General features: G+C 36.4%; 1 protein-coding gene across 2 annotated transcripts in view; it reads left to right on the top strand.

The window, feature by feature from the left end:
• Positions 1-5,888, top strand: part of SPPL2A (signal peptide peptidase like 2A) — a 155,977-nt gene extending 150,089 nt beyond the window's left edge. For both annotated transcript variants that reach the window (XM_027570769.2, XM_027570767.2), the window contains one exon: positions 5,592-5,888. In XM_027570769.2, the coding sequence (XP_027426570.1) occupies positions 5,592-5,666 (75 nt within the window). In that variant the 3' untranslated portion in view covers positions 5,667-5,888. The remainder of the gene's footprint in view (positions 1-5,591) is intronic.
• Positions 5,889-18,192: the final 12,304 nt, after the last annotated feature.

Genomic DNA, 18,192 nt, shown 5'->3' with positions numbered 1-18,192 from the left:
AATTTTTACATATGCCCTAACCCTGTTTTTACTTTATTTTCCTTTTTGTGTTTTAATTACAAAGTAATGCGTATTTACATTCTTTAAACAAGTAATACAAAAGTGCCTAAAGTAAACATAGAAGGTCCTTTTCTAACTATTCCACATGTCCCCACGTCCCTTTAGGGGTAACTACTTTTTTTTTTTAAGATTTTATTTATTTATTTGACAGACACAGCTAGAGAGGGAACACAAGCAGGGGGAGTGGGAGAGGGAGAAGCGGGCTTCCCGCTGAGCAGGGAGCCCGATGCGGGGCTCGATTCCAGGACCCTGGGACCATGACCTGAGCCGAAGGCAGACGCTTAACGAATGAGCCACCCGGGCACCCCAAGGAGCAACTACTTTGAACAGTTTGTGTGGAGATCTTTTTATGCCAACTCACACTATAAAAATATTTAAAGATGTAGACATAACTGTAGTAACATTGTGTTTCTTTGGAAATATCCAAAGCTCATTTTCTCTATAATACCTATAAAAGGTATTATAGTACCTTTTCTCCTTTCTCTCTATGATGTTTATTGAGGAGAAAGAGGATGATATAGCTAAGGAAGGAATTCAACTAAGGGATGCATTTATATTCCCTATGAACAAATGCTGCCCTGGACCATCCAAGTTTCATTCTTAAAAATCATCATCTTGAGGGGCGCCTGAGTGGCTCATTTGAGCGTCTGACTCCTGGTTTCTGCTCATGTCATGATCTTACGTTGTGAGATTGAGCCCCACATCGGGCTCCACACTTAGCAAGGATTCTGCTTCAGATTCAGATTCTCTCTCTCTCTCTCTCTCTCTCTCTCTCTCTCCCTCTACCCCTCCTCCTGCACTCTACCTATAAAGGGGAAGATCATTGCAGCTGGGCACAAAGTAGTGGTAAATAGCCCCAGCAGGGCTGACTCCAGGGCCTTAACAACATGACATGGAAGCTAAATAAGGCAATTGATGGTAGGAAAATCTATTTTAAAATACCTGAAAAGTTAAGACAACTTTGGTTATACACTTCTCACTTTTGTAGTGTGGTCTCATAATTTTATTAGGTAAAGACATTCAGAATATAAAATAGCACATAGTAATAAAAAGTGTGGAGTCTGGTGCCAGACTGCCTAAGTTTGATCTCTGGTTTTGTTAATTATTAGCCACATGACCTTAGGCAAGTTACTTAGCTTCTTGGTGCCTCAGTTTCCTTCAGTGTAAAAAGGAATAATAATCATCCTACTTCAGAGGGTTGTTGTAAAATATGCAGATTGCCTAGAATAGTGCCTGGCACATCATAAACACTGCATTTGCTATTATTATATATAGGAATCGGGTTTTTTTGTTTTGGTTTCTTGGCTTGGTTGTTATTTTTCAGTTCCTTAACTAGATTTCCATTTTCCCAGTTTGAATGTTAAATCTTCAGGTCTTTGTTAAATCTGGTTCTTTTAACTTATTTGCAAAAAGACTTGATAGCCATTACAAGCCTCAGAGGAAAAAAAAAATGCAGCCGTTTTCCCACTGTGCAGTAGATTTTAAAATATGAAGAATAGACACATGCTGAAATTTTAGTCAAGCTAGTTGCAGAATATTATAAACTGCTGCCAGGAGAGATTTTTTTTTTTAGAAAACTAGCATTTTTGAAAGTTATAGAATGTAATGCCTTCACAAAATTACTCCCCTGTTACTGTGAAAAAGGAAATCTCATTGCTTTTGTCCAACCTTTAAAGTCAAAAATTTAATTTAGCTTGACTGTTGCCATTTGTGGGGGACAGTACATTAGAGGCTTTGGAATCCATTCTGGCAAGTCACTTGGTCTGTGAAGACTTTGTCTCCTCATCCATAAAATGAGGTTGGATCTACAGACAGGTAGGAGAATCTATAATTCATAGTGGTGGATTACCCCAGGGCTTGGTAGGGCAGGTGGATGAGATCAGGTAAGGCTAGACTGAGGCTTTGAAAGTATAACTTGGAACCTCAACAAGTGTAGTAAAGCAGAGGGAGACTAGGTATCAACCCAGTGTAAGGTTGGCCTGTGGGTCAGCCCTGAAGCCAGCCCTCAGGCCATTCCCAGCTCATCTCTCTGGCCAGCGGTGTTCATAACCTTTCCCTCCTCTCCCCTGCCTCCATTATGTTCATAGCATTGTCAGCCTGTTTCCAGAATATGCTTTATATTATTCCCAACTCAAAATATTCTTTCTCCAAGCTGATATCCAAGAGTTCTCCAGTTGAAATCAGGTTCACCTTTCCCCATATTTTTTGTGGACTTTGTACTTTAAATACTTATTAACATCTGCCTTGTAGTATAGACATTTATGTATGCCTCCCTCATTAAGTTATTATCTTCTAGGTATTAGGAACCTACAGTGCCAATAACAGCGTTATATGTACTATAAATTCTCAGTTAATGTTATGGAAATCTTTCATGCAAAGCAACTGTAATGTTCGGTCCTTAATCCACTGACCTTTAGTCACTTTTGTGTCTATGTATATAAGCTTGTGTTTTAGCAGCCCTCATAGAATTACCAAAATTATATAGGGTTTGTAAAAGTGAGGCACTTTTAAAGCATCAAACTAGATTTGTGTCTCTACAGTTTTTATATATAATCATTTTTTTTGCAAGTGCCAAAAGTTTTTGCTACTATTTGACATAATCAAATATAAAACAGGTAATATAAAATGAAGCTAGAATCTAAGGTGATGGCATACTTGTTTATGCTGCTAATCATTTGGTTCACTCCAATGCCTGGTAGTAGAGTGAGTGCAAGAATAGTGGTGGTAAAAAGCAGGCCTTTGCCCTAGAGACCTTTTAAATGTCATGTTAGCCTTGACAGCCTTTTTATGCTTTTTTCAAAGGGGAAATTATACCCCATTGGTCGCTGAAACTTAGAGACTTCGGGGAAGTACTTTAGTATTTTATTTAGAGTCTTTCAGCCCTTTCCATGAATTTCTCTGATCAAAAGAAACAACATTTCTGTAGGATTTCACTAAAATAATACTAATTTGGAAATCTTAATTGTATAGTCTATAACTCAAACCTGCTTACTCTATTAGTTGCTATCAACTTTTTTTCTTGAATGCTTCAAGAGCTTTTGTATTTAGTTCCATTTGATTCTACCCAAAGTCTTAAGTTCTGACTACTGTAGAATAAATAAAGGTGTTTCTTCTCTAGAGAGAAAAATCAAGCAGTGGCCTAATTACTTTGGCATAAAGAATAACTAAGAGACATCATCATTTTAGGGGATTTTTTTGTTAATTTCTAATACTAAATCAGTGAAGTTAGATTTATGCAGCAACCTCCAATGGGCTATTTTACTCAGGATAGGAAGTAAGTGTTCAGTTTGTTGCTATCCAGTAAACAGTGGGTTTGTCTCTGTTAAATGTCACTAGTGCTTCTAATTATTTTTAGAAGTCACAAGTGTAACTGACAAGTTAGAATACAGAGATACTTAGAACAACACTGCTTTAGTATCAACAACTCTCCAGTTACTCCCCTTTAATGGGAGTTTTAATAGAGTGTTTCTTGAGATTGGTTTAATTATAAATAAGCAGAACTATCAGTAAATGCCAGGCATGCCGACCCAATATCAGAGGACATCTTTCCAAACTGGCTTTCTTATTTACAAATATTACGAAAAACTGTACCAACTTCGCCAATTTTATTATCTATATTAATTTTTGTTATGTTTTTAAAAACCTATTTCAAGGTTGCTTTTCATGTTTCTATATTGCTTTTATTGAAAAGTTGGTAGAGTAAATACAGAGTACAGATCTTTACTTCTTAATAAATTGATTTTGAAAGTTTTTGTTTTTTAAACAAATACATTTATATATATATAGTTAGGGATTATATTATAGTGCCAATGAGGTACCTGAGGATTAGGAAAGAAAGACATGTGATAATTTAGGGAGTATAGGCTGTGAATTCAGTAGGGTACAGTTGCCAGGGGAAGCAGGTCTTGGGGAAGGAAGAGGCTTTCCCCACCATCCATTCTGCTGAGGCTGCCTCCGTTCTTTCTCCCCACAGCTCCAACTTCTCACCCCCAGGACTTCTAAATTGCTAGAAGAAAAGGGACCTAAATAGATCTTACATGCTTCTCCTTGCTCTCCCTCATTTAAATGGTGACTAAAATCAACTCCTCAACAATGTCATCATATGTTTCATGTGGTGAAGTGTGTGATAAATGTGTTACCTGTCTCAACTGGGCTTTTGTTTTCCTCCCTTGAAGTGCTACGGATATGTAACTGTCTTAATCTAGGGGATATCTTTGGCAAATACAGGACCTCAAAACTGATTTTGGGGGGACTTGAGATGACTCATAGATGGGGGGACTTGAGATGACTCATACTGGCATGTTTGGGCTTTATAAGCTGTCTCCATTTCTTGAGACAGTTGTCAGCTGAAAGCCTAGCTCATGTGGTGGTGGTCTTCTTGTGTGGCAGGGTCAGAGACCCCATTTGGGAGTGATCCCACTGTTTCTTTTTCCAAAAAACGCTAAAGCTTTTAGAATCACTTAACAAAAATAGGAACATTTATCTTGGTGGTCTTTCTTCTAATTCTTGATAAAGAAGGGAATATGTGCATCACAGTACTGAAAATCACTAACCTAAAAATCTTTGACAATCTTCACAAAGACAATGGGTGCTTTTTCCTATTTCTAAGTAATTTCATGTGAAGAACACAGTGAAAACATGTAAGCAGTTTCTTTTTCCTTCAGTCCCAAATATGAAAAAAATATATGAGCAGAGCTGAAGTGACCATTTGAGAAAAGTTTAACTGGTAATTCCTCTAGAGTAGTCTATAGCAAATGTATTCTTGATTTTATTTTCAGAGAATCATTTGACCTTTAAGTACCTTCAGTTTATTTGGTTTTGGCAGAAATGTTTATTATACAGTATTTCCAAAATTTCATGTATCATTCTTAGATTATTTTACAGTTAGTTCAAGGTGTCAACCAGGTTACACTGTCCCCAAAGTAGCAGGTATTCTCACAGTGACCTGTGGGGTCATTTTTAGTTTTTTCACCTTTAGCAGTGAACACTGCCTGGAATCGCATCCTGGAATAAGCATCAGGAATATCTTCCTTTGGTGGTAGAGTTTCCACTACCATGAAGGCCAGTTCATATTGGGAAATGGATATAGTGGAAGATTCAGAGAAAGCATTTATCAGATTGGCCCTGAGTCAAACGATTAGGCTTTCTTTCCATGTCAATCTGACCATATCCTTAGGAGCCTGGATTTTGAACCAGTTCATTGCTCTAAAAGGAGTGGTCAGTTCCATGGAGTACTCCCTGTCTTGTTAAGATTTTTTATTTATTTATTTAAGAGAGAATGAGAGTGAGCCTGAGTGGGAGGAGCGGGAGAGGGAGAAGCGGACTCCCCGTTGAGCAGGGAGCCAGACATGGGGCTCAATCCCAGGACCCTGGGATCATGACCTGAGCCAAAGGCAGACACTTAACCCACTCGGCCACCCAGGTGCCCCCTCCCTGTCTTTTTTAAAAAGTGGGAATCCTTTGGCCAAAGTAGTGAATATTGAGGGCAAGTTGAAATTTTGCATTTCCTGACATTTTTTATTTATGCCTAGGTGATGGACCATCTGGACTACGCAACAAATGAAGAAAACCCTGTGACTGCTGGTGAACAGATTGTCCAACAATAATGTGTAGACCTGCAATAATGTGTCAGTTGATTTTCTACAAATAGAGTTTGACTTTTTAAATTGACTTTTGAATTGACAATCTTAACGAATCTTCAGTGATATGCTTGCAAATACATATTTTTAAGAGCTGGTACTGACACTTACATCAAATAGTTGAAACACATTTGCTTTTAACTGTTAAAGTTGTGCCTTCACATTAAATAAAGCATATGGTCTGTGTAATTTTGAAGATCTATTATATACAGTATATTTTTCTAAAGAACTGTCTTGACCCACCCCTGTACTTTCTTACTGAAATGTTTCTTACAACTCCTAGTAATAGACAAAAGCATTTCTGTCAAAGTGAGTTTTTGAACAGCTTTTACTGTCAAGAATTATGCAAATTTTATGCTCTGTAGAAATAACTGCTTAAGACCATGTTAGAAGGCAGTTCAACGATGAAATTTTGGACCTTTCCACTGCAGAGGTTAGGAAAATATAATTTGGGAATATATATAAATGCATATTTTTGTAGCATAAGTTTTTTTAAAAGCCCCAATCTTTTTTTAAACTTGAAAATCTAAATTACTTTAGTCTGCATATGTATTATATTAAACTATTTTTTCAGATATAAAGGAACAATATATAGAACTAGTCATTAAAAGGACACAGCAACTGAAATCCAGTTTTCAGTGGTCTGTTTTTCTTGAAGAGGTAGCTTAAATTTCTACACTCTAACATTCAGTTTCACCATTTCTTATCTCTGAAGTTTGGTTCTGTTGATATTAAGGCTTGAAATTTTGTAAAAAGTATTTTTTTATCAACTTCTGTGTTAACACATGTGGCTCATTGTTTGAGTACAACATCCCTAACAGTCTCTCACCCCCTCAACTGCCACCTTTTTTTTTTTCCTAATTCCCGCTCCTTTCCCCATAGGAAACCAATGTTAATCTTTTAATATTTTGATGGAGGATGGCTTAATACACAAAGTGTGCTTCAGAGGAAAGAATTGAAGACAAAACAGGAGACTGGGTTAGTCTTAATTTACTGACAATACAAGAATTTGAGTAAATTATCTTAGCCCAAAACCCTTGTATCTCAATTTTCGTATCTGTAAAATGAATAAGTTAGACCAATTAATCACTCTGGTACTTTCCAACTTGAAAAATATCTTTCTCATTCTTTGCTGAATCTCAGTGTGGCCTTGAACATTATCCTGGGAGTCAGAGGTCGAAGTATTTTTCTACTGTCTTTTATTTTAAGAAATTCCCAAATGATGAGTGATTGCAACAACAGCAGGATTTTTGCATTCCTCTGTAAGTAATGTACAAGATTGTGAACAAATCTGTGACCTTTCATTCAAGGCCATTTCAACTGATTAAAAGATAAAGCTAATGCCTTTTAAAAGTGGATCAGATCTTTGATGTTTGCAAGAAATTTATTATTTGAGGGAATTAGATGCTTTTGTTTAACTTTTGCTAACTAAATTGTAGATAGAGAAGCTCCCTGACAGTTGGCCCCTCTTTCCACTTAGTATACTTATGGGTCCTTTGGTTTATGGCAAAATGACTGGTAAGTATCTGTCAAGTAAGAGTTAATTTTGCCTCCATAATATCAAGTTTGAATTTTTTCCAAAGAATCTAATTTTTTGGCAGACATTGATAGAACAGATTAAGTGCCATTTTAAAGCTCCAACTATATTTTCATTTATAATATCAATAAAATGTTTGCCAAAATATAGCTTTTTTAGTAAAATTATCTGTACTCATCCCAACTTTATGATATTTAGAAGCCTCAACCACATTTTATGAAGAATGTTAAAGAAAATTTTACATTTAGAAATCTGAAATCTTAGTTCTTCGATACAAATTCTACTTTATCCAACCATAAGTTATCAGAGGTAAATCTTTGTTCTAGTTTGCTATTAAGATCTTATCAATTAAATGAAAATAAGAAGCAAAAAGTGAAATTCCACAAATTTCTCCATTCTCAATATCAACTGTATTTGTATTCAAAGAATGCTTCTAGCAACCTAGTTGAAAATATTTTGAGAAATTACAGTAAAGTGCAGAAATATCTTATTTTGGAAATCAAAATGAATGGAAGATGAGGGAGATGAAAGCTTGGCTTTAAAAGGCTGTGTCATTTCTTTCCCTCTCATCCTCCCACCACCTATAACTTGAAGGGGAAGAGAGTTGTTTTCTTCCTAAATATGTCTTTAATTAAAAACAGTGGGATATATAGTATTATTACTTATTGCAAAAAGATAATAATTTATTACTTTTTAGAAAAGTGTGAACATTTTGTAGCTTATCAAACAAAGAACTAAATATCTCAAATTGTAATGTAGGTGATTTTTTACTTCAGTTTAGGTCAACAAAGATAAATAAGAGGTTTGTGGTGAAAGACCTTTATATTCTAATACACTATATTTTCTTCTAGCTTGTAGATTTTTAGATTAGCAATACCTTAGTAGACTTGGTGATTTACTTCTGAAGGGAGAGAATTTTAACCCATCCGCTGTTGGCATTTATAGATTTTAGTTTCATGTCCACAGAGGTTTTGGTGAAATGGTACATTTAAAGTAAATACAAAGGAGCTTTCCACTGTTCCTTTGCTCTTTCAATTTCTGCCATAGGTATAAGCAAACATTATTTCTACGTTTGACTAAAAAATATTTGAACTAATTTTATTTAAGCTTGGTTTCTAGAAGTTCAACTTGATGATCTCGCCAATGAGATTTCAAAAACAGGAATTGCATTTCAGACCAGTGGAATGCACTAGTTTGAAAGGGCTTATGTTTTCTCATTAATAAGGAAAAAAGTTGAACGATGCCAAATAACCAATTCTGCAGTTTAAAATTTTTATTTTCAGTGCTCTCTTTACCTCAAGAGGACAATTCTAAAGGGGGGTAGGTAGGATTATGTAAATAAAATCAAAATACTGAATATAAATCACTTTTTGCTTCCTGGAAAGAAAGATACTCTGTAAATTCAAGTGACCCAAATCAAATTACTCAACCTTTTGGAATTGGAAAGAAATTGTGTAGTACGCGTGGTAAACAAAATGATTGATAGAGTAATATATAGGCCATATTATAGTGAACACCATATATGTAAATTTCCTTGTTTAATGTTGCCATATTTAAGGACAGCTTTGCATCTATGAAAATATTCATTGGCAGGAAAATTATTTTTAAACTAAATTTTAGAACAGTCCTGTATTGGCATTTGAGGCAACTAAGAGAAAAAAGAATATTTAATGTCATCGTATGTTTCTTTGATTAGGCATAAAAAATACTGTAAACTTCTATTCCTTTGGAATATGGATTTTTTTAATATCTAAAGTTTATCTGGTTAGCCTGCAGAATTTCCCAGTAGGACAAATCATTGTAAAGTTTTTGCCTATTTTATACCTGTTGTATTTTGTTCAAGTGAGAACCTTTTTAAAAATTCATATGATTGAATTTTTACTTCTTAGAGGACAGTTTGAGTGTGGAATTCTTTTTTTTTTAACACTTTGATATGTGAGTTGGTATAAATTAATAGTTTTATAACACTACTAGGCTTTATTTTTTTATGGAACATGATTTGAAATTTAAAATTTTTTGGTGTTAATTTAGCAGTGCTTTAAAACTTCATTATGTGCCAATACTGATAAGAAAAACAATTTTTTTAATGTATTGAATTCACTATGGTATTCAATAAATTATATTTTAAAATAAAATTTGAATTTGTTTTATTTTTAATGGTGAAAAATAATTGAAAATGAATTTATACTAGATTATGTTCACATAAAGTATAAATGTTAATAATCTTTAGGAAATTGTGTAGTGATTTAAGTCTGACAAATTATCCATAAAACCTAGATTCCATAAGTGTCATTTACTGGAAATTTATACTGATACATAATACCCCTTCATAAGTATTTATTGAATTAATGTATGCATGGACTTTTTTTTAAACCAAGAAATGTTACCTGTTACAATGAACATTCCTGGCATTTGCACCTTTGCTGATGTTCTCACAAATTACTAAGATCCCTGCTGCCATTGTACTGCCCTTTTAACAAGCTTTACAGCTCATTTTTCTCATGCTAAAATGTGAGACCCAGTATATCAGACTCACCTGCAACCCTTGTTGAACTCCAGATTGCGGGGCTCCAGTCCCAGATTTTCTAATTCAAGTCTGGGGTTGAATCCAACCAAAAATTTCCATTTCTAACAAGTTCCCAGGTGACATTGGTACTGCTGGCGTGGGGACCACACTTTGAGAACTACTGGTCTAGGGAAATATAGTATAATAGTTGGCATCAAGGGCCTGCCATGAGGTTTGTTATCTTAAATTTAAAATGACTATTCTCTGCGTATGTGTGTGTGTCCAGCCACGTGCGGTTTACACAGGTACAATACTGAACTGAATGAGCACTGTGATTTAGCCAAGCAAGGTCAAGAAATTTAAAGAGGAACAAGGGAATTTAGGATGTATGTGAAGCAGTGAATATAACTTATTAACTATGAAATTTAAGCTGGACAAGAAGACATGAAGATTTGAGGGGGTGATGGAATGATAGTAAAAAGATGTGGGGATAAATGCATTTTAGGTCCCTATATTGAGTGATTGTTGGGTTTAGAATATCAGAAGTTGGATAGATGAGCAGTGGTGATCTGGACTGTTAGAAATTGAAATTATGAGGAATTGCCACTACTGGTAATGACAAGGTCAATGTAGGCTTCCCAGATAAAATACAGGATGCCCATTTAAATTTGAATTTCAGATAAATAAATAATGGTCACTTTTTAGTGTAGGTGTATTCCAAGGCATACTTAGAACATACATTGTATTTTTCTTGATAGCTTATTCCCAGTATGGGTCTATTTTTCTCCCTTATACCGATCACTCGTGAGTCCTTTCCGTCTAGCAATCTCTGTCCTTCAATTATGGGAAATATTTTTAAATTATTTCACTCATTATTACTTCCCCTTCATTTTCTCCGTTCTTTCTTTCTGGAAGCCCTGATACTTTGATGTTGCACCTCCTGTACTAATCCTCTATTTGTCTTATCTTTCCTCTCAAAAATTCCACAACTTATCTTTTTGCCCCATTAATCTAGAAGATATCCTTAACATTATCTTCTAATCCTTTATTGGATTTTTTATTTGTGCTAACATGTTTTTAATTTCCAAGAGCTCTTTTTTGCTTTCTGACACTTTTTTTATAGCATCCTTTTGCTCTTTCATTGATGCCATATATTCTCTTAACTCTGAAAATATTAATGACAGGGCTTTTGTTTGCTTGTTTTTGAAGCGTATCAGGATAGCCACTGCTTTCTTTCCAATTGCATTCTTGTAATGTCTTAGAAGCTTTCTTCAGAGGAAAGGAAATTTTCAGATTTCTGCTGATGTTTAAGAGTGAAAAACTAAAAACCCAATTGGATACTCTGAGCACATAAGTGGGGCTTAAAGAAACTTTTTATTTATTTTTGAGAGAGAGAGAAAGAGCAGGGAGTCCAATGCAGGACTCGATCCCAGGACCCTGGGATCATGATCCGAGCCAAACGCAGTTGCTTAACCGACTGAGCCAGGCACCTGTAAGTGGGGCTTAAGTGAAAGGTACATTGTAGGATGATCTGGCTCTGCTGCTGGGAAAGGCTGATGTTGGTATTTTTAAGTGCCTTCTTGTGGGATGATCAGATTCCTTCAAAACAATCTCTTCCAATCTCCTGGAGTCATGTGGTTGGAGAAAGTGTTGACAGTCTTAGCGTTCTGTATATAAACATTCACTCAGATACTATTTTCAGTGTGTTACCTATGCATGCCCTCAATTGTGACTGGATTCTGCAGGCCAGAGCCCCCCTGTTTTACTCTCTCCAAGGATCAAAACTCCACTTTTATGCCAATCAGGGAGGGACACTTGCCCACCTACATGCAAGTAGGGGAGGAGATCTGTGGCTCTTCATGGATTCGAAAATAGCCATGTTATTTTCATCCCAAATGAAATAATTGGTTTAACCAATGATCATCAGTGTATGAAGCCATTAGGTAAAAGAAAGGTTTAAATTGTCAGCAACTGAAATCATTGATAAATCCTAATGTTACTAAAAGTGGGACAACCAGACATTGCGGGCCTTTCAACATGATGCAGTGTGAAGCAAAAAGCACCATGAAATGTTCTGCAAAAAAGATAACCTGGAATCTAATCAAATTAGAGCATGAACTTCCAACTATGGGAAATATGGAGGATGAAGAAACAAAGAACACTCAAGGGAGGGACACCTGGGTGGCTCAGTCAGATAAGTGGCTGCCTTCGCCCGGGTCATGATCCCAGGGTCCTGGGATCGGATCCCACATCGGGCTCCTTGCTCAGCAGGGAGCCTGCTTCTCCCTCCCTCTCCCTCCACTTATGCTCTCTCTGTCAAATAAATAAAATCTAAGAAAAAAAAAGAACACTCAAGGGAGCAAACTTACAAATAAAGAATATGCAACATTCTAAAGGACCACTGAATTGGTTCTTGTAATAAATCAATAGCATGAGGGAAAAGTGAGGAAAGAAGGGTTGCTCTAAATTAAAAGAAACTTCTGTGACCTGACACCCAAATCCCTTGTGTAGATCTTGTTTGGATCCCGATTCAAAAACCAACTAAACAAGACATTGGTGAACCAGCTAGGAAAACTTGGTAATGAACCAGATATAAGACAATACCAAATAATTACTACTTATTTTTTTTAGATGTGATAACAGCATGATGTCCACTTTTTTAAACAGATGTATGTCAAAATAAAGAGCAAAATGATGTCTATGATTTGCTTTAAATTGAATCAGCTGCAGCTAAGAAAATAAGAAAAAGGAAAAAAACAGATAAAGCAAATGCAGTAAAATCTTGATAATCATTGAAGCTCGGTGATGGGTGTTTGTTTCTACTCTTGTGTATGCATGAAATCCCCCCCACCTGCATGAATTTATTAAAATTTTTCATTTGAGAACTGTTGTTTCATGTAATGTTGCAATGGAGCAAACTTAGGTGTGTGTTCAATTTCCTTTCATGTGTATCTCTCCTTACAGTTTTACTCTGGAGCTGTACATTTGTAATCATTGGCATCTATATTGTATTTAAATCTTTTTCAAAGCCAATTAATCCAATTAATAGCTGGTTTATTGGTTATTTTATGTTTTTACATATTTTAGTTTTACTTAAGGTGTTATGTATACTGTAATTGCCTTGTACGATCTTGAAGTATATTGTTAGCTACCTGCATGTTATCCCTTTGAAATTTTCATGAAACAAGATGAAAATCTTAAGAATAGTGAGGCAGGTGTATACACATACATATACACACGTAAATGGACATATATACTTATTGTAATTCCATTTTAATGCCATTTAACTTCCATTGTTATCCTTAGATAACCTTATAATGTTAAAATCTTAATAAATTGCTCTTAAGTTAGGAGATATGTGTTAGCAATGTTGATATATAACAGAAATAAAGATATCCAGTATCAGAAAATCAGATCTTTTTTTGAGATCCCTTGTTTTCAATTTTTAAAAAATATTTGCTTGTTTGCTTAGTTTTGAGAGACAGAGAAAACATGCAAGCCCCGGGGTGGAGGTGGGGGGATGGGGAGGAGGGGCAGAAGGAGAGGGAGAGAGAATTCCAAGCCGGCTCCACACTCCGCACAGAGCCCAACATGGGGCTCAATTTCACGACCCTGAGATTAAGACCTGAGCTAAAATCAAGAGTCAGACACCACCGAATGAGTCACCCACGCGCCCCTCCTTGTTTTCAATTTTTTGCCGATATCCTATGTAAAGAAAACCTTTTTTAGCAAACAAGGTATCAAAGCAAACAGCTGCTTCAAACTAGATAATCAAGTTTAGACTTATATATCTTACTACTTGGGTTTGCTCAAAAACATTGATATGTCTATGCAAATTAACAATTCACAATTAGAACCACCAATTAATAATTTAAAAATTGGCCATGAAAATTAAAATCTGCAGCAAAGTCTCATGATCTGTAAAATCCAAAATCACTAACATGTACAACCTGATTATTCATCCCTCAGTTTTATGTGATTAAGTCTCTGCCTGAGACTGAAATTCAGAGATTAGTTTTTTATATAAATTTCACAAGTTTTGTTTGTTTGTTTTACTTTCTCGGGAAGTAGTTGAATCAAATGATTTAGGGATAGCTACAACATCAAACTTAGTTTTAGGAAATTATCACTGTTCATCATAATTGGATATATTTAGTCTCAGACCCCTCTAAACTCTCCCCAGCCAAAGTCATCCATTCATTGTAGACTCACATACACTTCAGAGAGGTTTCTGCAGTCCCAGCAATAACATTCTTCATCAACACAAAGGCTTTGCTCAAGTCAAAGGGGAATTTCTCTATATGGCTACTAGTATTTGGTTCTAGCTTCTGCCCAAATACAGTCACTTGGGGCAGAGTATTAAAACTTTAGGAAGATATTTATTTTTTTCCTTTAAAAATAAACTAGGGCCGGGGCGCCTGGGTGGCTCAGTTGTTAAGCGTCTGCCTTCGGCTCAGGTCATGATCCCAGAGTCCTGGGATCAAGCCCCGCATCGGGCTCCCTGCTTGGTGGGAAGCCTGCTTCACCCTCTCCCACTCCCCCTGCTTGTGTTCCCTCTCTCGCTGTGTCTCTCTCTGTCAAATAAATAAAATCTTAAAAAAAAAAAAGAACACCTAGGACCAAAGGAGTTATAAAAAATGTTTATTATTTGTGTATTATGTAACTAATTGGCATTTCTGCATGTACTAAAGCTGAAGAAGTCCAATTTTCATCCTCTCAATAATTCAAGAACTATTGATTGAATACCAGTGATATGCCAGGCACTGTACTAAACTTTTGGGGTTAGAGATTAATATTTGAAATATTCCAGGTATTTTTGGTTGCCATTTTATAAGCTTTCCCCTTGCAAACCAGGTTAATTCTTTTGAAAGAATGCCTCAGCAAGAAAATCCATTAATCCTCTATCCAAAGTACAGCAAAATTTGTTGGAACTGGTTTAATCACTCTTTGCTTATATAAAGAAAGGATTTTCCAAACATTTATAAGTATCTAATTTAGGTGACAGGGAAATTTTATATAAAATAGGTATTGCATATATTGACTTTCTTTTTAGTTGTTTTGATGCTTTAATCTGTTTTAATTATTTTCATGTTGCCAGCGTTCTAAGTTGCTCGTCTTTGGTTATGAGATACAGGGTCTCTTTCTCGGTTGCCTGGGGACTTAGAGCAGTGGCAAATCCATTCAGGGAGAAGTCAAATCATGACTGATATGGAAACAATCATATAAACCAGCTGGTAAAGAAAACAAAGGTCCTGAATTAGCTGATTAAATAGTTTGAGGAAAAGATTTTGTGAAAGACTGAATCATATGCAATCTGTTGTTCTCTATTATTAGTGACTGATTTCTCCATTTTTTTTGTTTGTCTTTTTTACTATCATAAGGGGGTAATACAGCATAAGGGTTAAGGGGATTAGAGTCTGGAATTAGACTGTCATGGTTGTAACCCTGGCTCTGCCCCATGCCTCAGTTTCCTCCTCTGTATGAGAAGGATGATAATAGTATTTAGCTGATGGAGTTGAGAGGACTTAATACATGTTAAGTGAATAGAACAACACCAGGCAAATAGAAACCATTCAACAAGTGCTTGCTAGCTATTAATGTAAGGAGGTAAGGACTCTGATGCTTTCAAACTGTTGAACTGTAAATGTGCTTTACTCATCTGAATGTAAACCTCTATATTTGTGTGGATGTCAAGGTTTGTGAAACATGTATTAAAGAATTGTGGGAGGGCGCCTGGGTGGCTCAGTCGTTAAGCATCTGCCTTCGGCTCAGGTCATGATCCCAGGGTCCTGAGATCGAGTCCCACATCGGGCTCCCTGCTCAGCGGGAAGCCTGCTTCTCCCTCTCCCACTCCCCCTGCTTGTGTTCCTATTCTCGCTGTCTCTGTTAAATAAATAAATAAAATCTTAAAAAAAAAAAAAAGAATTGTGGGAAGTCATAAAACCTGCTAGTGTTACAGATAGTAATCATTCATAAATTGTACTACTTCTAGTCACTTCATTTTTTTAGATTTTATTTTAAAATAAAATATTTATTTTAAATATTTAAAATATTTTTACCTTATAAAAATATTTCATTTTTAAGGGGGAGGGGCGGAGGGAGAGAAGCAGCCTCCCTGCTAGTAGGGAACCCAAGGCAGGGCTCTAGCCCACGACCCTGGGATCATGACCTAAGCTGAAATCAAGAGTCAGATGCTTGGGGCACCTGGGTGGCTCAGTCGTTAAGCATCTGCCTTCGGCTCAGGTCATGATCCCAGGGTCCTGGGATCGAGCCCCGCATCGAGCCCCGCATCGAGCCCCGCATCGAGCCCCCCGCTCAGCGGGAAGTCTGCTTCTCCCTCTCCCACTCCCCCTGCTTGTGTTCCCTCTATCGCTGTGTCTTTCTCTGCCAAATAAATAAATAAATAAAATATTAAAAAAAAAAAAAAAGAGAGAGTCAGATGCTTAACCGACTGAGCCACCCAGGCGCCCCTGGTCACTTCAGATATAATACAACTTACAATAAACTCAGAATATTCTTTTTTTTTTAAAGATTTTATTTATTTATTTGAGAGAGAGAGAATGAGAGATAGAGAGCACGAGAGGGAAGAGGGTCAGAGGGAGAAGCAGACTCCCCGCTGAGCAGGGAGCCCGATGCGGGACTCGATCCTGGGACTCCAGGATCATGACCTGAGCCGAAGGCAGTCGCTTAACCAACTGAGCCACCCAGGCGCCCTAAACTCAGAATATTCTAAAAATATTTTTTCTAGGTTAAAATTAAGCCTCTTCATTATTAAGTACTCCTCAAGGCCTCAGAAAATCTACTAATATTTAAAATGGTTGTTTTGCAAATATCCCTATTGCAGCTGAGTTTAGATTAGTGAAATGTGCTTCTGAAAGTTTCTAAAGGTAAATGCAACACCAAGTATTGTATATATATATATGTGTGTGTTAACAAATTTAAATTACAAAAACAAAGAAGAAATTGTCTTTATTACTGTAGCTTCCTAGTAGGTCTTGAAGTGGGGTAGTATTAATGTCAGCCTTCAAGTTTGTTCTTCTCCTTTAATATTATGTTGGTGATTATCAGTATTTTGCCTCTCCATATAAACTAGAATCAGTTTGTTGGTATCCACAAAATCACTTGCTAAGATTTTGATTGAAATTGTGTTGAATTTATAGATCAAGTTGAGAAGAACTGATATCTAGACAATATTGAGTCTTCCTATTCACGTAGATGGAGCACTCTCCATTTATTTAGAGCTTCTTTGATTTCTTTCCTCAGAGTTTTGTAGTTTTCCTCATATGAATCTTGTATATATTTTGTTAGATTTATACCTAAGTGTTTCATTTTCTTGGTGCTAATGTAAACAGTATTGTGTTTTAGTTTCAAATTTCAATTATTCATTTCTCATACAATTTTCTCAGGATAAAATTTTTTTTGCTTGAAAATCTTTTGTTGACCACGCAATTGTAATTCTCTACAACAAAATTGGATGGAAGACGGGTACTATTAGGATTCTGCAGAGAATAATTCCCCATAACTGATTGTCATATATATGGATTTTGAGAAATCCCACTATTTGCTGTCTGCAGGACAGGAAAGCCAGTGGTATAGTTCTGAGAACCAGAGGACTGGTGGTATATTTGCATGCAAGAGCAGGAGAAGACTGATGTCTCAGCTTATCTGCCAGGTAGAGAACAAATTCCCCCCTTCCTCTGCCTTTTTCTTCTATTTGGGTCCTCAATAGATCAGAACAAGCCCCATCCACACGGGGGAGAAAAATCTGCTTTACTCAGTATCCCAATTCAAATGCCAACCTCATGCAGAAACACCCTTACAGACATCCCCAGAAATCATGTTCAGTCTCCATGTCCATGTCAAGTTGGCAATTAAAATTAACCATCATAGGGATAATCAGAATTAGTGATCCTCACACTGAGATATAGATACATGCCCGTGGTGATAAATGAAGACATTCCGAGGGATATGGATAATATTAAAGGAATTGATGTTTAAGAAATTGGTTTCATGGGCACCTGGGTGGCTCAGATGGTTAAGCATCTGCCTTCGGCTCAGGTCATGATCCCAGGGTCCTGGGATCGAGTCCCACATCGGGCTCCCTGCTCCTTGGGAGCCTGCTTCTCCCTCTGCCTCTCTCTCTCTCTCTCTGTCTCTCATGAATAAATAAATAAAATCTTTAAAAAAAAAAAAGAAATTGGTTTCCTAAGAGTGATTTTATTTCATATTTCTCTTACTTCCATCTTCTTTTTGTCTTTCTTATTTCTATGTTCTTAGAGGATATCTCATAGTTGTTTCTACATACCATGTGCACTGGGGAATTGGACACTTAGAAACTAAGGCCAGTAGAGTCAATCAGTTTTAGAACAAAACCTTTAAAGAAAGAGGTACAAACAGTAGCACAAGGCCTGAGCCATGTCAGGAAGTGACCTAGCTCACACTGTGTGCTC

Source organism: Zalophus californianus, chromosome 6, assembly GCF_009762305.2.
Source record: "Zalophus californianus isolate mZalCal1 chromosome 6, mZalCal1.pri.v2, whole genome shotgun sequence".
Lineage (NCBI taxonomy): Eukaryota > Metazoa > Chordata > Mammalia > Carnivora > Otariidae > Zalophus > Zalophus californianus.
This window is presented reverse-complemented; position numbering and strand designations above follow the sequence as displayed.